The sequence below is a fragment of the Enhydra lutris genome, unplaced genomic scaffold, assembly GCF_002288905.1.
Source record: "Enhydra lutris kenyoni isolate GAN:26980312 unplaced genomic scaffold, ASM228890v2 scaffoldscaffold36, whole genome shotgun sequence".
Classification (NCBI taxonomy): Eukaryota; Metazoa; Chordata; class Mammalia; order Carnivora; family Mustelidae; genus Enhydra; species Enhydra lutris.
Genome location: NW_019154120.1, coordinates 20,479,707 through 20,497,716, shown reverse-complemented (window position 1 = coordinate 20,497,716; position 18,010 = coordinate 20,479,707). Strand labels below are relative to the sequence as shown.

Below are 18,010 nucleotides of genomic sequence, written 5' to 3'. Positions count from 1 at the left end.
AGAACCCTGGGATCATGATCTGAGCTGAAGGCAGAGGCTTTAACCCACTGAGCCACCAGGAGCCCAAAACTTCTGTTTTTTGTTTGTTTGTTTGTTTTTTAAGGTTTTATCTATTTATTTGTCAGAGAGAGAGAGGGAGAGAGCGCAAGCAGGGGGAACAGCAGAGAGGGAGGGAGAAGCAGGCTTCCCGCTGAGCAGGAAGCCTGATGTGGGACTTAATCCTAGAACCCTGGGATCATGATCTGAGCTGAAGGCAGAGGCTTTAACCCACTGAGCCACCAGGAGCCCAAAACTTCTGTTTTTTGTTTGTTTGTTTTTTAAGATTTTATCTATTTATTTGTCAGAGAGAGAGAGGGAGAGAGCGCAAGCAGGGGGAACAGCAGAGGGGGAGGGAGAAGCAGGCTTCCCGCTGAGCAGGAAGCCTGATGTGGGACTTAATCCTAGAACCCTGGGATCATGACGTAAGCTGAAGGCAGACACTTAAAGGTCTGAGCCACCCAGGCATCCCTCTATGGGGAGATTTAAAATCTACTCACGTTAGAGTTTCACCCCAGAGAATCTATTTAACTTGGTTGTAGTCTGGGTTCAAGAGTTTTCAAAACTCATGGGGCGCCTGGGCAGCTGTCAGTTAAGCATCACTCTTGGTTTCAGCTCAGGTCACGATCACAGGATTGTGGGGTCGAGCCCTGCTTCTGGCTCTCCGCTCAGCTGAGAATCTGCTTGACACCTCTGCCCCTCCCCCCACACCCTCTTTTCTCTAAAATGAAATAAATAAAACCTTAACAAAAAAAGTTTCCAAGACTCTGCCGGTGATTCTAATGCACCGCTAAGATGAAGGGCGACTGGAGTAAGGAGAGCAGAGGCAAGATGTGGATTTTGCCCCTTCTTATCCCTCAGCATTTGTACTGCAGAATAACTCGAAAATGGAGCAAAAATCTTGACACACAATGATCATTTCACTGCGATGTTTCAAGAGTTAAGCACTTAAGTCTCACATAGGAAATGTACTTCAGATTTCACAAATTGATGATGAAGATGTTATGTTCCTTGTACAGTGCAGATCAAGCTAATATGCACTCCTAACAAGTGTAGGCACGTATCACAGGCCAAGGACGTTGCTGAGAAAAACTCCTCTCTGTACAGTACTCTACAGGTTAGGAAGGGATAGGAATCACAACATCATGATGACAATGAATACAGGAATAAAAAATAATCCAGGCTGGACAATTATTTAAAGGCTATTGAGAGTTTTTCCAAAATAAACTTCTCAAGTTGCTGAGTATCAAATAATACAGAAGCATAAGAGGTATCATGTTAGACTGTCTTTATGTTCATTTATCTCAACTTCCTTGCTGATTTATTTCAGCTGCTAGATTTAGGTATTTATTTTTGATTCATGGGCGTTCATAGCATTTCCTTTAATTAGAACAGCCATATCTGGGGTGCCTGGGTGTCTCAGTGGGTTAAGCCTCTGCCTTCGGCTCGGGTCATGATCTTGGGGTCCTGGGATCGAACCCCACATTGGGCTGTCTGCTCAGCGGGGAGTCTGCTTCCCCCTCTCTCTCTGCCTGCCTCTCTGCCTACTTGTGATCTCTGTCAAATAAGTAAATAAAATCTTAAAAAAAAAAAAAGAACAGCCATATCTGTGAGTTTTATTACATCATTTCTTTACAAAACTACAAATCACTGACCAGAATATGTCTGCCATTATGATGACTGTATCCAAGGATATTTTCTTGATGTGGTTTTCCAAAAGAACCTAATTTTTGTACTCTTTCTGTCAACACATTCTTGTTAAATTTAATTTTAGGGATCACAGTGAATATATAAAACAAGATAATCTTCAATGTTCAGAAAATGGAGGAATTTCTGAAGATGCATTTCCATATCAGCAGATCATTAGTGAGGAAGCTAGAAATGCATGAGATGTGAAAGGGAAAGTTAGAGATGAAAATGAAGGCGATAAAGATATGGCAAAAATAGAAAAGAAAGTAAATAATTTTGGTAGAGTTAGGCAGAAATGTTCCAGTGATATTTGTTAGAAGTTTTAAAAGCCTTAAAGTTGTTTTTGCTACTGTTGTTTTAAAGGATATTGTTATTTGAGTGAATATATCTCCCTTCTGGAGAGGGAAAAAAACCTGCTAGGATAAAAAGAGCCACAGGAAAAAAACTATTTGCTACCATGACTCAAGAAATTGGAAAATGGAAAACACTGTAATTTAGTGACTATGAAAATGACGAAAATAAATATAGACAAATTTAACAACTCTTCATTTCTAAATACATATCATATACACACACTTATTTCACACATGTTTTTATGCACATGCACATACACACTTACCCCCCCCAACACACACTTATTTAATCACTCCAATAAATAGATTTTGTGTTGTCGATTGGGGGATGGGAGCATGTGCTTTCAAGACAGTAAGATTCAAATAAGTGATTTTGAACAAGTTTCTTAACTTCTTTGGAACTCAATTTAATCACTTACAAAATGCAATAAGTAATAACTTTCTCCTAGTATAGTTTTGAGGATTAAACAAAATGAAGCATGTAGCATGCCTAAAAAAGAGATGAATGTTTTTTGGTATGGATGGTGCTGTCTGAGCGGTTTAGAAACATAGGTGATGTGTTTAAATGGGCCATTCAATCTTGGGTAACCATTTACCATAAATGGAATCAATTTAGCCTGTGATTTAATAGATTCCAAAATAGGAAGTGGTCTTAAATCTGCAGTGCAAGATAGTATATCCCTGCATAAATCATTTAAGAACTTCATAATAAAGCACCGATTAGGACCAGACCAGAAGTATGTTAACCTTGACTCTAATACTCACTAAGTTCAAGTACCTGGTCAAATATCACAGGTTCAGAGATGCCCTTGCTGACTACCATTACTCTATAACTATCACATTGTCACATTCTGTACTTTTCGGAGCCCTTGTCTCTCCCTAATTAAGTTGTTTATTTACTTGCTTATGTTTATTGTCTGTATCTTCAATTAAAGGATAAGCTAGAGGAGATCAGGGACAGTCTGTTCTGTGCATTACCTATACGCCCAGCACTTGAAACATTTCCTGGCATATCCTAAACACATAAAACTATTTCACGAATCAATTAAATTAATGCGGCTTGAACTTTTTAAATCCGAAAGGGTCACTGTCAAACTCCTTGCTGTGAAGGAAAAGATTTATCTACTGAAGATAAGAAATTTTGAGAATATAAAGACATTCATAAGATACTGCTTTGTTTGAAGACTCTTTTATAAAAGAAAGCATTAAAAAAAAAACCAGACGCTTGAATCAAGCTATGTACAGAGAATCTGAGACAGTATTGAGAGGTGTTTACACATCGCTGCCCAGTCTGCAGCCAACCAAGGAGTTCCCATGAAGGTAACAAATCTGTTGCTTTCTTACATATAACACTGAGTGGCTAATCAGCAATTATTTGTTACATTTGGAAATATAGAAACAGAGCACAATAAAAACAACATAATAAAAACATTGTTCCGGTCTAACTATTAACCAAAAGACCAATTGGATAATGTATTGCACCTGGGCAATCTGAGTTAAGCTGGCAGCCTATTTAGGACTGTAACAATTGTTTTGGGAATGATATAAATAAACAGACACATCTAAAGGACATAAAATTGGATTAAAAGCAGCAGTACCATGATACCTTGATCCTGTGATGACAGCTGGCACTTAATTATATCTGGCCAGAATACAATGAAGGGAAAGCTCAGAGACAGATAACAATCTCTCCAATTAAAATGTGCGACCAAAGTGCAACGTGTAAAGCAGTAAGGGCACTGGAGCCCAAATAGGCAGATACACCATTGGAAGAGATTTCCAACATAAAAATTCAGTCTAGGATAACGGGCACTTCAAATTCATGAAGAAAGGCCAGACTTCTCAATAAAGTGAGACACTATGAAGTTAGATCCCTACCTCACACCAAACTTCCTGATTTATACATAAACTTAGATTTAAATGAGATTCCCAGTCCAGAAAGGGAATCTGAGCACACGTGTTCGTCATCTCTCCCTTCTTCAATTTTATTAAAATAATAACAAAGGATTTCTATGTATGTCAATCCCTTAGTGATGAAGAGGGAAAAATATAAGACTATGAGCAGACCAGAAATATCAAGACTGAAGGACTGAAAGTTCTCAAAAAATTGACTGCGGAGGCAGCTGCAGGTGGGGCTGTGGCTGCTGAGGGAGATGACTAATCAAGAGAACCCTGAGAGCCAGAGAACACATTACCAAAAATCTGAAAAATGGATATACTTTGAGTTACCAATTCCACTTCTAAAAATTTATCTTCAGGAATGATCAGTGATGTTTGTATAAATATGTTGAATTCAGTGTTTTTTACAAAAGCAATACTGAAAAACAATCTAATGTCCAATAATAAGGACTGAGTTCATTAAATTACTGAATATCAATACAGTGGCTATTTTAAGAGATAACATAAATCTAATCTGATTGGCAAGCAAAGACTTCTTGTTATACTGTTATATATAGAAAAAAAAACCCAACTCTTTGGCACGGTTTATGATCTAGTGCCTTCCTACATTTCCATTGTCATCCCATGCTATTTCATTCAACTTGATTAGGAGCACTCATAATGGCTCTCTGTCCCTCTTCCCGACAAGCCCTACCACCCAACTGTTCACTAAACTCAGATTAAAATTCATTTCCTTAGAGAGCTTCTTCCCACCCACCACGCTAAGTCCTCGATCCAGGTGTTATCTGTCATCATCTTCTTTCCCTGCCGAGTGCTTCTATAATATTGCTAGTTACATGTTCATTTATGTATCTCTCTCCCCCTCTAGACAGTCAGTTCCACAGTATGGGGTCCATGTCTCTTTTGTTCAATATTATTTTCCCAAACTTAGTGACTTCTCCACCTCAGCCAGTTCCAACTTCTATGTCTCAGTAGCCACTCAGTAAGTACTTATAGAATTAACAACAAAATTGATGATGTGAACAAATGAGTGAAGCTTAAAAATACAATGAAATGGGCATAATATCATGCCAGTATAGTCTGTATCTTTAATACATACACATAGGTATGTAACAGGCAAATCAAATCCCACAGAAATAAAGATGGACACAACTATGCAGAGTGATTACCCACGGACAACAAGTTTGCATGATTTTCTTTTTATATGTGCTTATCTGTATTTCCTAATTGGTACAGAATGAATGAATATATATTAGTTACATAAAAATAATATAAGAAAATAATATTTTATCAAGTAACATCTGCAACCAAAAGAAAGGCACTAAGTACAAAAAGCAGTGAAGAAATCCCCATAGGGACATTTTTGGGGGAGGAAGAGGCTCTAATGTGGTCTGAATCCCATCATCTGAACCCCTGGATTAAACTGACCAGCTATTACTGGGCACTTGAGTGGACACGAGTTTTGAGCCAATCATTCCCCCATCTCTGCTGCACAGAGTTGCAAGCATTGTCTTTCTCAAACAGCTGTGTGTAAGCTAAAGAAGGTGAACGTCTAAGGAGGCTCAAAGGGCTCACCCTCCAGAACAGAGACAACGGTGGTCCTCTGGGAAGGGAGAAATGGCTCACCATGGCTATGGTTACAAAATTTAAGACGTAAAACGATTTACAACCTCGTTATGTTTTGATGATTTGTTCCTTCTGTTTGGGGAAAGCTGAGAGAACATGGTGGTGAGAGAAAAGGTGTGGCCGTGTGCTGGGGGCATGGTCTATCCAGGGCGAGAAAAGCCCCCAAGGATGGTGGGGTGTCTGGGGGCAGTCAGAGCATCTCTGATTCCACGGGACAGGACAACGTGGCAGGGAGACAAGCAGGAAGTCAAAATACTGCAGAATGAAGTAGAAAGGTGACCAGGTCCAGGGGGGTCAGTGGTGAGTCTCTGATGGAGGCCGCGGGGCCAGAACTGAGTCTTGAGCCCAGGGGGAGGGGGCGGTGGCGTCCTCGGACCCTGCAGCCTCAGCGGGCTTCGCTGCACTTCCTGGGGGGGGGCGGGGCCGGGCTCTGCCAAGCCTCGGTCTACAGCTGAAAGCCTGTAAAGGGCTTCCCTAGTGTAGAGGGGAAGGAGTGGGCAGGAAGAAAAGTCCATCTTATCACAGTAAATTATGAAGTGTTATGTTACATTTCAAAACATCGAAAAATAAGAAAATTACAAGAGGCTTCTTAAAGGGGTTGAGCCCTGAGGCAGTGTGCCAGCGATGATGGGGGTGAGTGGTAAAAGAGGGGGAAAGAGGACAAGTCAGGGCGGGAAGGAAACAAAGACGTAAGACAGCAAACCCAGCTATCTGGCCAGAGCTGAATTCACCCAAGATGGTCTCGACCCAGCTTCTAATTCAAGTCCACATGGAGAGATGTTCTTACCTGCCCCCACCCCCCTAGGAGAGCAAGCATTCTGGAAAATTTGGGTGAACTTTTAACAGTTATTTAATATTAATAATTTAATATTATAAAATAATGTTTAATACATCAATAATTTTTTAGGAGTACCTCTCTACAAATCTATAATTTCTTATGCATAGAAGGTGCACAGGCACACACATTCACAAAAAGACACTCATAGACACACACAGACACATGTGCACCCATACATAGATACTCAGGCACGATCACACACAGACACACACACCCGCCCACCTACAGATACACCACGTCACCTTGATACACCAGCAGACACATTCATACACAGGCTCACAGGTACACTGAGCACACACACATACACGTACACACCCATTCACACACATTCACATTCACACTGAAATATACAACAGATTCCCTCCTTACCTGGACTTCAAGGATGTTAACTTTTTCCTTCAGGTTTTCAATTCTCTTATCTTGTTCTTTTAAGTTATTTTTTAATCCTTCCATCTAAGGAAACACAATTGGAAAAATCTTGTCAGACAACAGGGATGTTCCTTAAGTCAGAACCTGCACAAGTTTCTGTAGTCCACTCACATCCATCAAACAAAAAAATTAAATCCCAAAGCATTGGCGGATTCAGCAGGTTATAGAAAATAGAAGGGCAAAGTGGCCCCTGGGGATGAGAGCATGCAGGCAGTCCTAGTAGATGTTGTAATCTTTGGAAAACCTGTTTAAACCAAATTCAGCGGGCATGCCTCCTGTGGAAAGCAGCTCTGGCCGTCCTTCTATGTTTTCAGCATGCAATGAATGCTTTCATACAGCAGATGCAGAGGCTGGAGTCATCCCCCAGCATGGGGAAGCGCCCCAACGCAGAGATCTGGTCAACCGTGGCATAATGAGGTGAGCCTGCTTTGCTGGGGAAGAAAAGCATCTGCTAAAAAGCAACATCGAACTGGGGAGGTAAAGTGATGACCAGAAGATAGTGGAAAGAGAGGAAACCTGTGGATTCTAAGGCTGATTCTGCCATTTCCAGCTCTGTCATTAATCTACTGTGAGCCTCCATTTTCTCCTTTGTAAAACGAGAACGTGGAATGCGCCCTAAGTCCTTCCTGGCTCCCAAGAGCCATGACTCAATTCTCCGGCCTTTTGGTGAGGTCCTAGCCAAATGTTACATTTGTATCAAGAAGGCATTGGAGTTATTCGAAATGATTCCTTTTGGAAACAAATACTCGGTAGTAAAAAAATTAGTGAAGGTCTGATTTTAGGTCTAAAGGACACAGCCCAAACCAGATCAACAGATTTCTTGAAGTAAATCATATGAGTTTACAACCCACCGTCCAGCCGGCTGCCACCACCATGACCTCCTCTCTTTCACCTGCCAGGATGTCCCAGAGAAGAATGGCCAGGCGATAGTGCTGTCCCACACACCTACTAAGTAAATGTACTGTTTGTGAGATTATAAAAACAGATCATTGCTTCCTCAGAAAGGGCTGAATCTTTTAATCTCCAAAATCTTCTAAAGAACAGTGTACATTCTCTGGCTCAGAACACTTAAAAAAAAAAAATCACTAAAACAGCTAAAGAGCAGTTAAATACAATTTTCCAAATATCTTCATTGAGAACACTACAGGTGTTGGCATACAGACTGAAGAAGGCATTGAAAACAGAATCAGGTTGCACAGGAATAAAAAGGAAATGTCAGTGGGGAGAAAAATCTCACTGCTCGGGAAGTCCAGACAAGACGCCTGTATCCAGTCTTCTCCCTGTAAACACACTGTCTACCAGAGAAACACACTTGACTCATCTGACCTCCTGGATGACACCGCGCAGGTTCTGATGTTGGGAATGAATCACAAACTGCAGATGCGAGATCTGCTCCTGGAGAAGGGAAATCTCCATTTGAAGATTGTGGCAACTGGAAACACAAAAGGAAAAAGAGACATAAAGATGTGCTGGAGCCGTTGATTATATCCAGGCTGCCAGGCTCTCCCCATATAGGACCCTGTTACTGGGCATCAAGTGGGAGAGATGCTGGGGGCCCCATGTGCCATGCAAGACACGGAAGATCGGGGCGCCTGGGTGGCTCGGTTGTGAAGCATCTGCCTTCAGCTCAGGTCATGGTCCCAGGGTCCTGGGCTTGAGCCCTGCATCCGGCTCCCTGCTCAGCAGGAAGCCTGCTTCTCCTTCTCCCACTCCCCCTGCTTGTGTTCCCTCTCTCTGTGTCTCCCTCTGTCAAACAAATAAAATCTTAAAAAAAAAAAAAAAAGATGCGGAAGATCAACAGGCACAGAGCAGCCTCTGATGAGCTCAGACAGGTCTTGAATGAGTATACCCATTCATGTCAAAAGCTCCCTCCAGCCCAGCTGTGCCTTCCCTCCTTCCAGGAGAGGCTTGAGTCAAACTGTACTGAGCAGATGAAGCACTCACAGAACTCAACAATCTTGCCTAGAAGCACCCACACCCCCAGCACTCAACAGAATGCCCAGGTAATTACAGAAGGATAGTGGGGCCAGGATGAGGGGGGGCTAGGAACAGAGATTTTACATATAATGGGAAAACAATTTTCAATGATACAGAGTTAATATATGTTGTGGATTGCCTGTGTTTGTCTTTTATGATTATGATTTTGGCTTCCTGCTTTGGGTAATTCTACTATCTCTAACTAGGCATAAAAAAAAAAGGAAAAAAAAGGAAATGAAATGAAATTTTAATTTAATTTAATTTAATTTATTAAATTAAATAAATTTATTTTATAAATAATAAATTTAATATTTAAATATAAATAAATTTTAATTTATTTTATAAAAAAAAATTAAACCAGCTAATGGTTGGAGCTCACATTGACCACGGTGAAAAAAGATAAATGAAGTTTGAATTTAGATTATTCATACTTTCCCGGAACTCCTTTTAGGTAACTGGAATTGATTATACAGCTTTTGATTGGCCAAGATTTTCTTCTTGCCAATACTACTGGAGTTCTGAGGTGGCGTGCATTGTGGCAAGCTCCCCAAACTTGGGAGCGTTGTGACTGGATTCACACAAGCTTCCTCAGCCTCAATGTAACAGATAGAACAATTCTACCTGTATTACTTTACAGGGATATACTGTGGGCTTAAGGAGGTAAGAGAATATGCTTTTGGAAAATAAGCTTTTTTACAGAACAATGTGTTAATATTTCTTTAGCTATTAAGGTTTTAGAATCAGTAGGCAACGTCCAATGCAATTGCAATTCTGATTTTTATAGTCTCTGCAAATATTGCAAAGGCCTTGGCTACTCATGTGACATTACAGAACATGTTCTTATTCGAAAGAAAAGAGAGTCTCATTTTGTTTCACATCATGTACTGAAACACTGCTTCTCAAACTTAATATGCATTGGAGGGTCTTATGAAATCATGAGGGATCTTGTTAAAATGCACAGCTGATCCAGGAGGCTGGGATGGGGCTTAAGATTCTGCATTTCCAATAGGCACCCGGGTGTTGCCAGTGAATACGGTAGCCCGTGCTTTGTGTAGCCCAGCACCGAACCACTAAAGTTGGCTCAATAACATAGGTAATATTCTCTCTCAAAGCCAAGTAATTTGCAGGTAACTTGCAATATTTAAGAAGGTCTTTTAATTTTTTCCCCTCTTTTGGCTTTGCATGACAGAGCTTTAAAAATGGTTTGTTTTACTATAGAAAAAAATTAATCTCTACGAAACCATAGAAATTCTTGCACAACTACATATATTGTATAACAATAACCATTATTATTTACTTACCCTATGGAATGAAATAAGTCATACTATAAAAATACTGTGCAATTACACAGAATATAAGTAAAATGTAGTTCATTATTGTTCATAGCATAAAAATTAGAACACTCTAAATGGTCATCAAATAGAACTAACTAAACGAATTATGCTCTATCTGTACCACTTTGATTGTACATATGCATATATATCACAAGGATAGGCCAACAGACTTGATTTGTATCAAAGATGATTCTGCAGAATGTTATAAAAAAGGATGACCCTTTCAACAAATGGTACTGAGACGACTCTACATTCATCTAAAAGAAAGAATATGAAAATTAATCCTACACTCACCTCATAAGAGAAATAAATTCCATGTAGATTGTAAATAAAGCTGGGGCCCAACAGACTTTCAGAAAATAATGTAAAAGAACATCCTCACAAATGGGCAATAGGTGAAGATTTTTTAACATCGAACTCAAAACAGTATTAAACACAAAGGGAAAGACTGGAGTCATCAAATAAGAGGGAACTGGATAGCCTCAGAACATCGGTAGCTCACATGATTAATAAAGGCATTGTGCCCAGAATATCTAAGGATACATCTACCGATCGATACGACAGATACCCCCGTAGGAAAATTAGAAAGGGACTAGAGATCCCGCACACATACACAAGATGAGTTGAGGACGTACAGATCAGAACAGCAGAGAAAGCAAAGAGAAGTGTGCCCACAGCTGCTGGTGCTGAGACTGCCCCAGGGAGGAGAGAAAGTAGGAGGAGAGCAGTAGGGAGGGGGCAGCCACACTCGAGACTGCCCTGGGAGGTAAGGAGAAAGAACTCAGGATGCCTTGCAGAGGCAAGCTGGCTTTGAATACTCGTAGACTGTTCACGAGCCCATAAGAAAATGAAATTGTTTTAATTTATAAAAATGTTAAAGATGAACATTCCTAATGGTCTTGTTGTGTCCTACGATGACCCAGAACTCAGGCCAGAGGGGAAAAAAAGGTAGCTTTAGAAAGATGGATTGGGGGCGCCTGGCCGGCTCAGTCCTTAAGCCTCTGCCTTCTGCTCAGCTCAGGTCATGATCTCAGGGTCCTGGGATCGAGCCCGTCATCGGGCTCCCTGCTCAGCAAGAAGCCTGCTTCTCACTTTGCCACTCCCCCTGCTTGTGAGCCCTCTCTTGCTGTGTCTCTCTTGGTCAAATAAATAAAGAAAATCTTAAAAAAAAAAAAGATGGGGTAGGTAGATGTTATGCTCCTCAAAATACAGAGCTCTAGATATTTCCCTGCATAGTCTGTGATGGTATGACCATAGAAGTCACTATAGAAAAACAGAAATCTGAAATAGGTCTCAAGATGGAAGAAAATAATTTCTAGAAGCACTCTTGAAAACACGGCTGTCAGACTTATCTGTATTAGTACACTAGAACGGGGACTGGCAGACGTTACAGAGGTTCTCTCCTAGGATTGTTCAATAAATACGAACCTAGTCACCCATTTAAGGTCTTTAAATGTGAGACTATCCTGAAATAAATCACCACTTGAGCTCCCTTCGTCTCTGCTCTTTATCTTTCTGTTAAAGCAACTCTGTCTTAATAAAGAGGTACTAAAGCAAAACCAGCAGGAAGAAAACATTACAAAGGTCAGGCCTAGAAAAGGGCACGGAGCCCTTCTAACAGATGTCTAATTTATGCTCTGCCTCCCAATGTCTCCATATAAATACACAGTACATGCTGAAATCAGAAGAGAATTGAAAATCTTATACTTTGGGAAGACATAGCCATGTTTTTCCTATCCTTCGCATTGAGTACAACCAAAAAACCTAGAGATTATATGCAAACAAACACAAGAAGGCTCTGACAGGTGGAGAGAAGGCAGACCAGTTCAGGACCTTGGAACCCAAGGCACAACACAATGGTGAGTTCCCTGAGTTTTCTTTTTGCCTCATGTACCCCAGACTTGGAGCTGAAAACGTCTATAGTCTGGGAATGCCAAAGAGAGCGAACAAGAAAAGCCCCATCAACAAGAGAGGAAAATCTTGGCCCTATTCAGAGGAAGGGAATCGAGGATCCTCTCTCCATTCGGCACTGAGGGAGAGGGCACAGAGCACCATTTCTGATATTCTTCCTCTGAGATTCCTTAACGCTCAAGAGAGAAAGTCTATCCTATCTTTAACTTGCAAACATGGGAAAACAAATGGCTTAGCCTTTAGTAACATGGGATGATCGTAGCGTAAGTACTTGGCAAGAAACCTACCCTCAATCACTCTGATGACCAATGTCTGCCAAATACTTAGTCAAAGGAAATTGAATTAAGGGAGGGTTCTCTCTCTATCCATTCATCAGGATACTCTAACAATCGATCTTTGGGTAACTTACACCATCAGAGTGCAGCATTATTCACCCACACCATACCTTACCCTCTGCTCTGCGTTGTTTTAATGGCTTTGACTTCATTGTTTTCTGGCATCAGGCTACCCTTTTTTAAAGGATTTTTCTGAGGGACAGCTCCTGTGTTTCTCCAAAAGAGTAACTCTAAAATGGACCTTTGTGTTTGTCCGTGATGTCACAGGACAGAGAGACAAGCTGGGAAACTGCCTTCCGCTCATAGACACTCAGGGAATTAGGAAACCAGTCTGAGGAAAGGCTCCGGAGGTCTCCAGAAATCAAAGAAGGTCAAATCTCTTTTATAGCAAATGAGCACAGACTGCTGTGAGATTTCTGGAGCCCAAACTCCCACCTCTTACAACTTCTGAAAGGCTGTATAATCGCTTCACCATCTAGAAGCTCAGTTTCCTCCCCGAAAAGTTGATGAAAGGATTAAATTCAATAAGGTGCCTGGGGTTACTCCATAAACAGCAAGGCACAATACATGCGTTGGTTAGTAGAGACGGTAGTACAAATACGGATCAACCTCGTTTTTCATGAGATGCTTCTGTCAAGTATCTTAACGGTCGTTAAAAGTAATTGTGGAGATTAGCATAATATAATTATATATTCATATCCATATGCAAAAAAAACTGTCATTTTCTCCTGAATTATAGAACACTTAAAAGTCGTCATTTTTAGAGATGCTTTTTAATATTAGAAATGCCAGGTTAGAACATATTAAATCTTTTCATCAAAATGGCAGAGTCATGGCACCTTTCAAACCCGCCATCTTGCCCAAGGGAAATTTAGTCACCCAGAACCCCCTGCACAGAGGAGCAGCTCCAGGTTATTTTGGGGGTAAGGGAAGTCCACTTGTAGGACCGGGCATTGGTGCCTGCCAAAAGGCCGTTGGTTTGATGAGGATGTAGGAGTCTGGCGAACGCGAGCCAACTGCCCAATATAGGAAGTAGTATTAGGCCCACAGACTCTATCCTCTGCAATTGGAAAAGAAAATGAAGAATATAAGCCAGCTGGAGAAAACCACCGAGAAAAGTTAATAAATCACACAGGAAAAACAAGGAACAAGGAGGAGTGAAACTGTACAAATACACATAACTGAATAGGAACAACAAAATCTTGTGTTTTTTTAAAAACCCATTAGGTGCTGAAGGGTGGTCCTCCTGCCTTCCCACGAGATGCATCTTCTTTATGGCCATATCTGTTCAATCTTCATCTACCCAGGAATCTTCTTATTTGTGGTAGCTTAACCAACTCTCTATTGCTTTAACCAAAAGAGCCTGACTCCTACTGATTCCATTTTCTTGTCACTTCACAAAGTGAATACCTCTACACACAGACAAATAATAAGTAAGATAATATTTGTGATGCCTACAATCTATGAAAATTACATAAGCCTGGATGTTCAAACACCTTTCTAGAAACACAAAACATCCATTTCCCTTAAGACATTTCTAAATCCTCCCTAAGAGCTTTCTGAGAATTCCCTATAACAGCTGCTCATATATAATAGAACAGAAAGAATAGTTCAGTTTGGTTTTTAAAATGGTTACATTTTTGGCTCAAAGACTGACAAAAACCCTATTATCAATAAAAATCACTTTTAAAGAAAAAAAATCAGACTCAGATTGTCTGGGCTTTTGATGGAAAGCATATTGTACCAGCCAGTAGTTCTGCTGCACGGACAGGATGTTTTTCAGAAAGACAAAAAGAAAATACAACATAATCCACAGATTTACTTAGAGTTAAGTTAGGAGTATATGCAAGTGATTCTGAAGACCTATGGGTGTCGTCCACAGTACTTCCTTCATCTTCTACAGAGATGCCCTCTTAGAAAGCCACCTCCTGGGGCTATATGTTTGTTCACAAGGAAGAATGTGGGTAAATGAACATCAGTGGTATTCCAGCATGTTCTGAATATGGAAATGCAATTATTGGGGTCAGCCCAGGTCTGGACTTTGGCATATGTGGTCCACTACATGAACATGACCCAGACAGAAGGCTGAAGCTTTTGAGAGATGAGAAGAGAAAGAGAGATCATTGGAAAGGAAAGAGAAACAGGAAAAAAAAAAATCAAAGACCAAGAGAGAGGGATATTTGAGTATATATGATTGAATAAGTGAGAATACGAATTTGTAATTTCTGAGGCTCATCAGAGTGCTTGATATCCTAGGAAGCAATAGTTCCAGATGGATACAATAAGACCTCAAAATGGGCTTGACTTTGAACATTATATCAGGACCTATAGCAACAGTGCCAGGTTCAGAATGAGAAGGGAAGGGAAGGGGGGGGAGTGAGGACATTTTATATGTGATGAGCCTTACATGATGTTCCACAGAATTTTTCTAAGTGCCGTGAAGTAATCCAACACTTGGGTGGTACCCATGGTCCACGCCCATACTCGGGACTGTAACAGCTTGTAAATTACGAGTATTCGGAAATAAATCCAAAGAACTAAGAATGCATTCAGAGTAGTTCCTTCATACTCTGCAAAGTTGGGGAGCACTGTGAAAGGGTCTGACAGTTCTGTTCGAGGGCTAACCACTTTGCTGCAGGCTACAGCTGAGACCCTTTAACAAAATCAGAAGCATTAGGAGGGAATGAAGCATCCTCTTCAACACCACCGTCAACAGGGAAGGGACAGGCTCATTCATTCTTCAGGAGGATTGACCTTGCCCTAGTTCCCCAGTACCTCCAGGGAACTCTGCCCAGTGGGAGGGAGGGGAGGCATGTGGCTGTTCATATTAAGAAATTTCCCTTTGTCCTGCCCTTTCAGCTCTCCTGTCTCCTTGGAGTGTACTAGCCTGCTGTCCACTGGCCAGTGGACAGCAGAGAGGAAAGGTGTCAGGAACCGCTTTCGTAAGGAGGGAGATTTGCAAACCTTTTAGCATACGTAGCATTGGATTTCAGTTGCAGCAGCTTGTTTTCCAAAGACAGTTTTTTTTCTAGCAGTGTTTTCTTTTCCTAGAAGGAAATAAAATACAATTTTATTTATTTCTGTGCATGTGTGCGTGTGTTTGCTAAGTCACTCTTGCAAACTGTTGGCAAAAAGCACTTCTTACAATATTAGAAAGTATTTTTAAGCTAAAGAGCTCATTTCAGATGGCACTGTTACCATCCACCCCAGGGAGACCCAGCCAGCATCCTCTTGTGTGGTTTCCAAGTAGCTCAGTGACAGGTCAAGACAAGCTGTCCTCACTCCCCTCACTTGCCTGGAGAGGTTTTGCTCCTTGTCCAGCCAACAACGGAAGTATACCTTGCTCAGTCAAACTCCGCCTCTCTCCACCCCACCCAGATCCAAACTGGCAGTTCATCTCTCTAGGCATCCGCTCTCCCTCCTTCCCACCTGCTTCCTCCACATAGACCAAGTCGCTGGTATCGAAGGACACTATTCCCCTACCTGCTCACATGGCATCTGCCAGAAAGTAGAAAAGTAGCAAATGAATTTTTAGTGAAGGAGCAAGGCCACAGGTAATAAAGTCACTTCCTAGTTAGAATAGAAGAGATATTTTGACACGGAAAGAGAAAACCTAAAAAATACCTAAATATCATTATTAAACCAAATTCTTTCCAGTTAAAAGAAAAATAGTAATCCATGAAAAACCAAGCTGGGATGATTGTGGGTGGTTGTTGTTGTTGTTGTTTTTAATATTCGATGGCAAGAGATGTTTTGACACTGTTTACAATACCGTTTAAAACCACTCCTGCTGCAGTATTTATGCGGGTAAATTACGAAATGTGGTGTTATAGAGCGAAAATATGGGAATGACATGGACTGACCTAGTTTTGAAACTGGGACTGTAATAATTTTTGCCAAGGCTTTAACCTCTCTGGGCCTTATGTTTGTTAAGAAAAATTAGCCAAAACTTGGAAATCAAAATCATCTATGAATGTAATGTCCTACTGGGTCACTGTTGAATAACCAATCCTCATGCAGAATGTCTGTGTTTGACTTTATGATTTGATTAGAACCCTGACTCTGTGAAGTTGTATGTTCATTTGTAGATTTCTGCCTGGTAGAAAAGATAATCCCACAGGTTACAGTTTGATTGCCTTCAAAAATATTAACCAGTTTTGTATCTAATCTAGTAATCTGATCCTCTATTTCTTTTTTTAAAATGCCTATACATAGCCAGTTTCTCCAAATCTTCTATTTAAACCGGTTTTACCATCTTACTGCTTCCCTTATTAATGAATGAGTTGAGTAAAACATCTGACATGTATTCATTCTATATGTTTTTAAGTCATGGTCTTTTAAAGTCATGACTTTTCGAACATCCCTAAAATAGGGATAATGCTACCTATATTGAAAGGGTTGGGATGGTTGGAGATACTATATGTGAAAGCCCCACATGCTTTTCTTGTACATAGTAAGACCTCGATTTATAATAATTTGAAGGTGCCAAACACTTCCTGTCTTACGTGCTATCATTTTTTAAGTTTATATTAAATTCTTTCAATTTTTTTCTCTAGCATTCTTGTCACATATAGGAATCTAACTTGTGTTCCCTAGCTGTGTTCAACTTATTTTTGAGGGATCATGGGTATGCCTTGTAAGCTTATTATGATACTTGGATCATCCAAGAAATACATCACTGGTAATATATTTTGACTTTGTAGGGAGGAAAATGGTGTTTAACATCCCTCCTAATGGACTTACTATCCATGAATGGATCTTCATAACCAGGGTTCAAGCAGACTGGACAACTGGACAAGTAAACATTCGACTCTGGCCAAGGTTCCAGCACGGAGCCTGGACTCTTAATGCTTCCTCTCTGACAACACGGACAATCACACAGTGCGTGCTGGCACTTGTTCTCAGGGACAGCGTCTTGTGGAAAAGGAAAGGAGTTCACAGCACCACCCAGTGGGCAAAACACTCTTCCCAAAACTGCCCCTCTGGGGAGCTCAAGCGCTCCCTCCCCTTACTGATCAAAGTGGAGTAGACACCAATTTAAATAATTGCCGTATGTTAACATCTAAATGATTTAGGAACCAAGCATATCATTGTTATCTGATGCCAGAGAAGATGGGGCATCATGGAAAGCATGTTGAACCGGTAACTGGAGGACAGTGGAATCATTCCTGGTTCCCACTATCCTCATTTATAAAATGGTGATGAGGAAACTAGGTGGTCTCAAAAGCACCTCTGAGCTCTAAAATTCTAATAGAGCTAAATCAATGACACTGGAAAACAAATATGAAGCGAAAGAATTGCACTGCTAGCAAAAGGAACATATGCCGTATTAAAACGCTCTTATTGGGCGGTTTTGCTGGCTTATCACTGTGTTTACGGAATTCATTTTCACTGCATTCCTGATTAAAGTGGGACAGATGGTGAAGGTTTTAAGTAATGCGTTCATTACCAGACTTCATACCACTAATGGCTATTTACTGGAGCAGGGCTTGTTCAAGTGAGTAGAAAATGAATCCTTCTCCAGGGGCCACCCACTACCAGGGCAATATTTATCAACTTCTGTGTGGGTGTTCATTTTTAATT

General features: G+C 40.8%; 1 protein-coding gene across 1 annotated transcript in view; it reads right to left on the bottom strand.

The window, feature by feature from the left end:
- Positions 1-18,010, bottom strand: part of LOC111154303 (coiled-coil domain containing 68) — a 56,861-nt gene that overhangs the window by 6,884 nt on the left and 31,967 nt on the right. The window contains exons 8-10 of the mRNA XM_022513812.1: positions 15,392-15,474; positions 8,197-8,302; positions 6,811-6,894 (exon numbers count right to left, since the gene is read on the bottom strand). Coding sequence (XP_022369520.1) covers positions 6,811-6,894; positions 8,197-8,302; positions 15,392-15,474 — 273 coding nt within the window. The remainder of the gene's footprint in view (positions 1-6,810; positions 6,895-8,196; positions 8,303-15,391; positions 15,475-18,010) is intronic.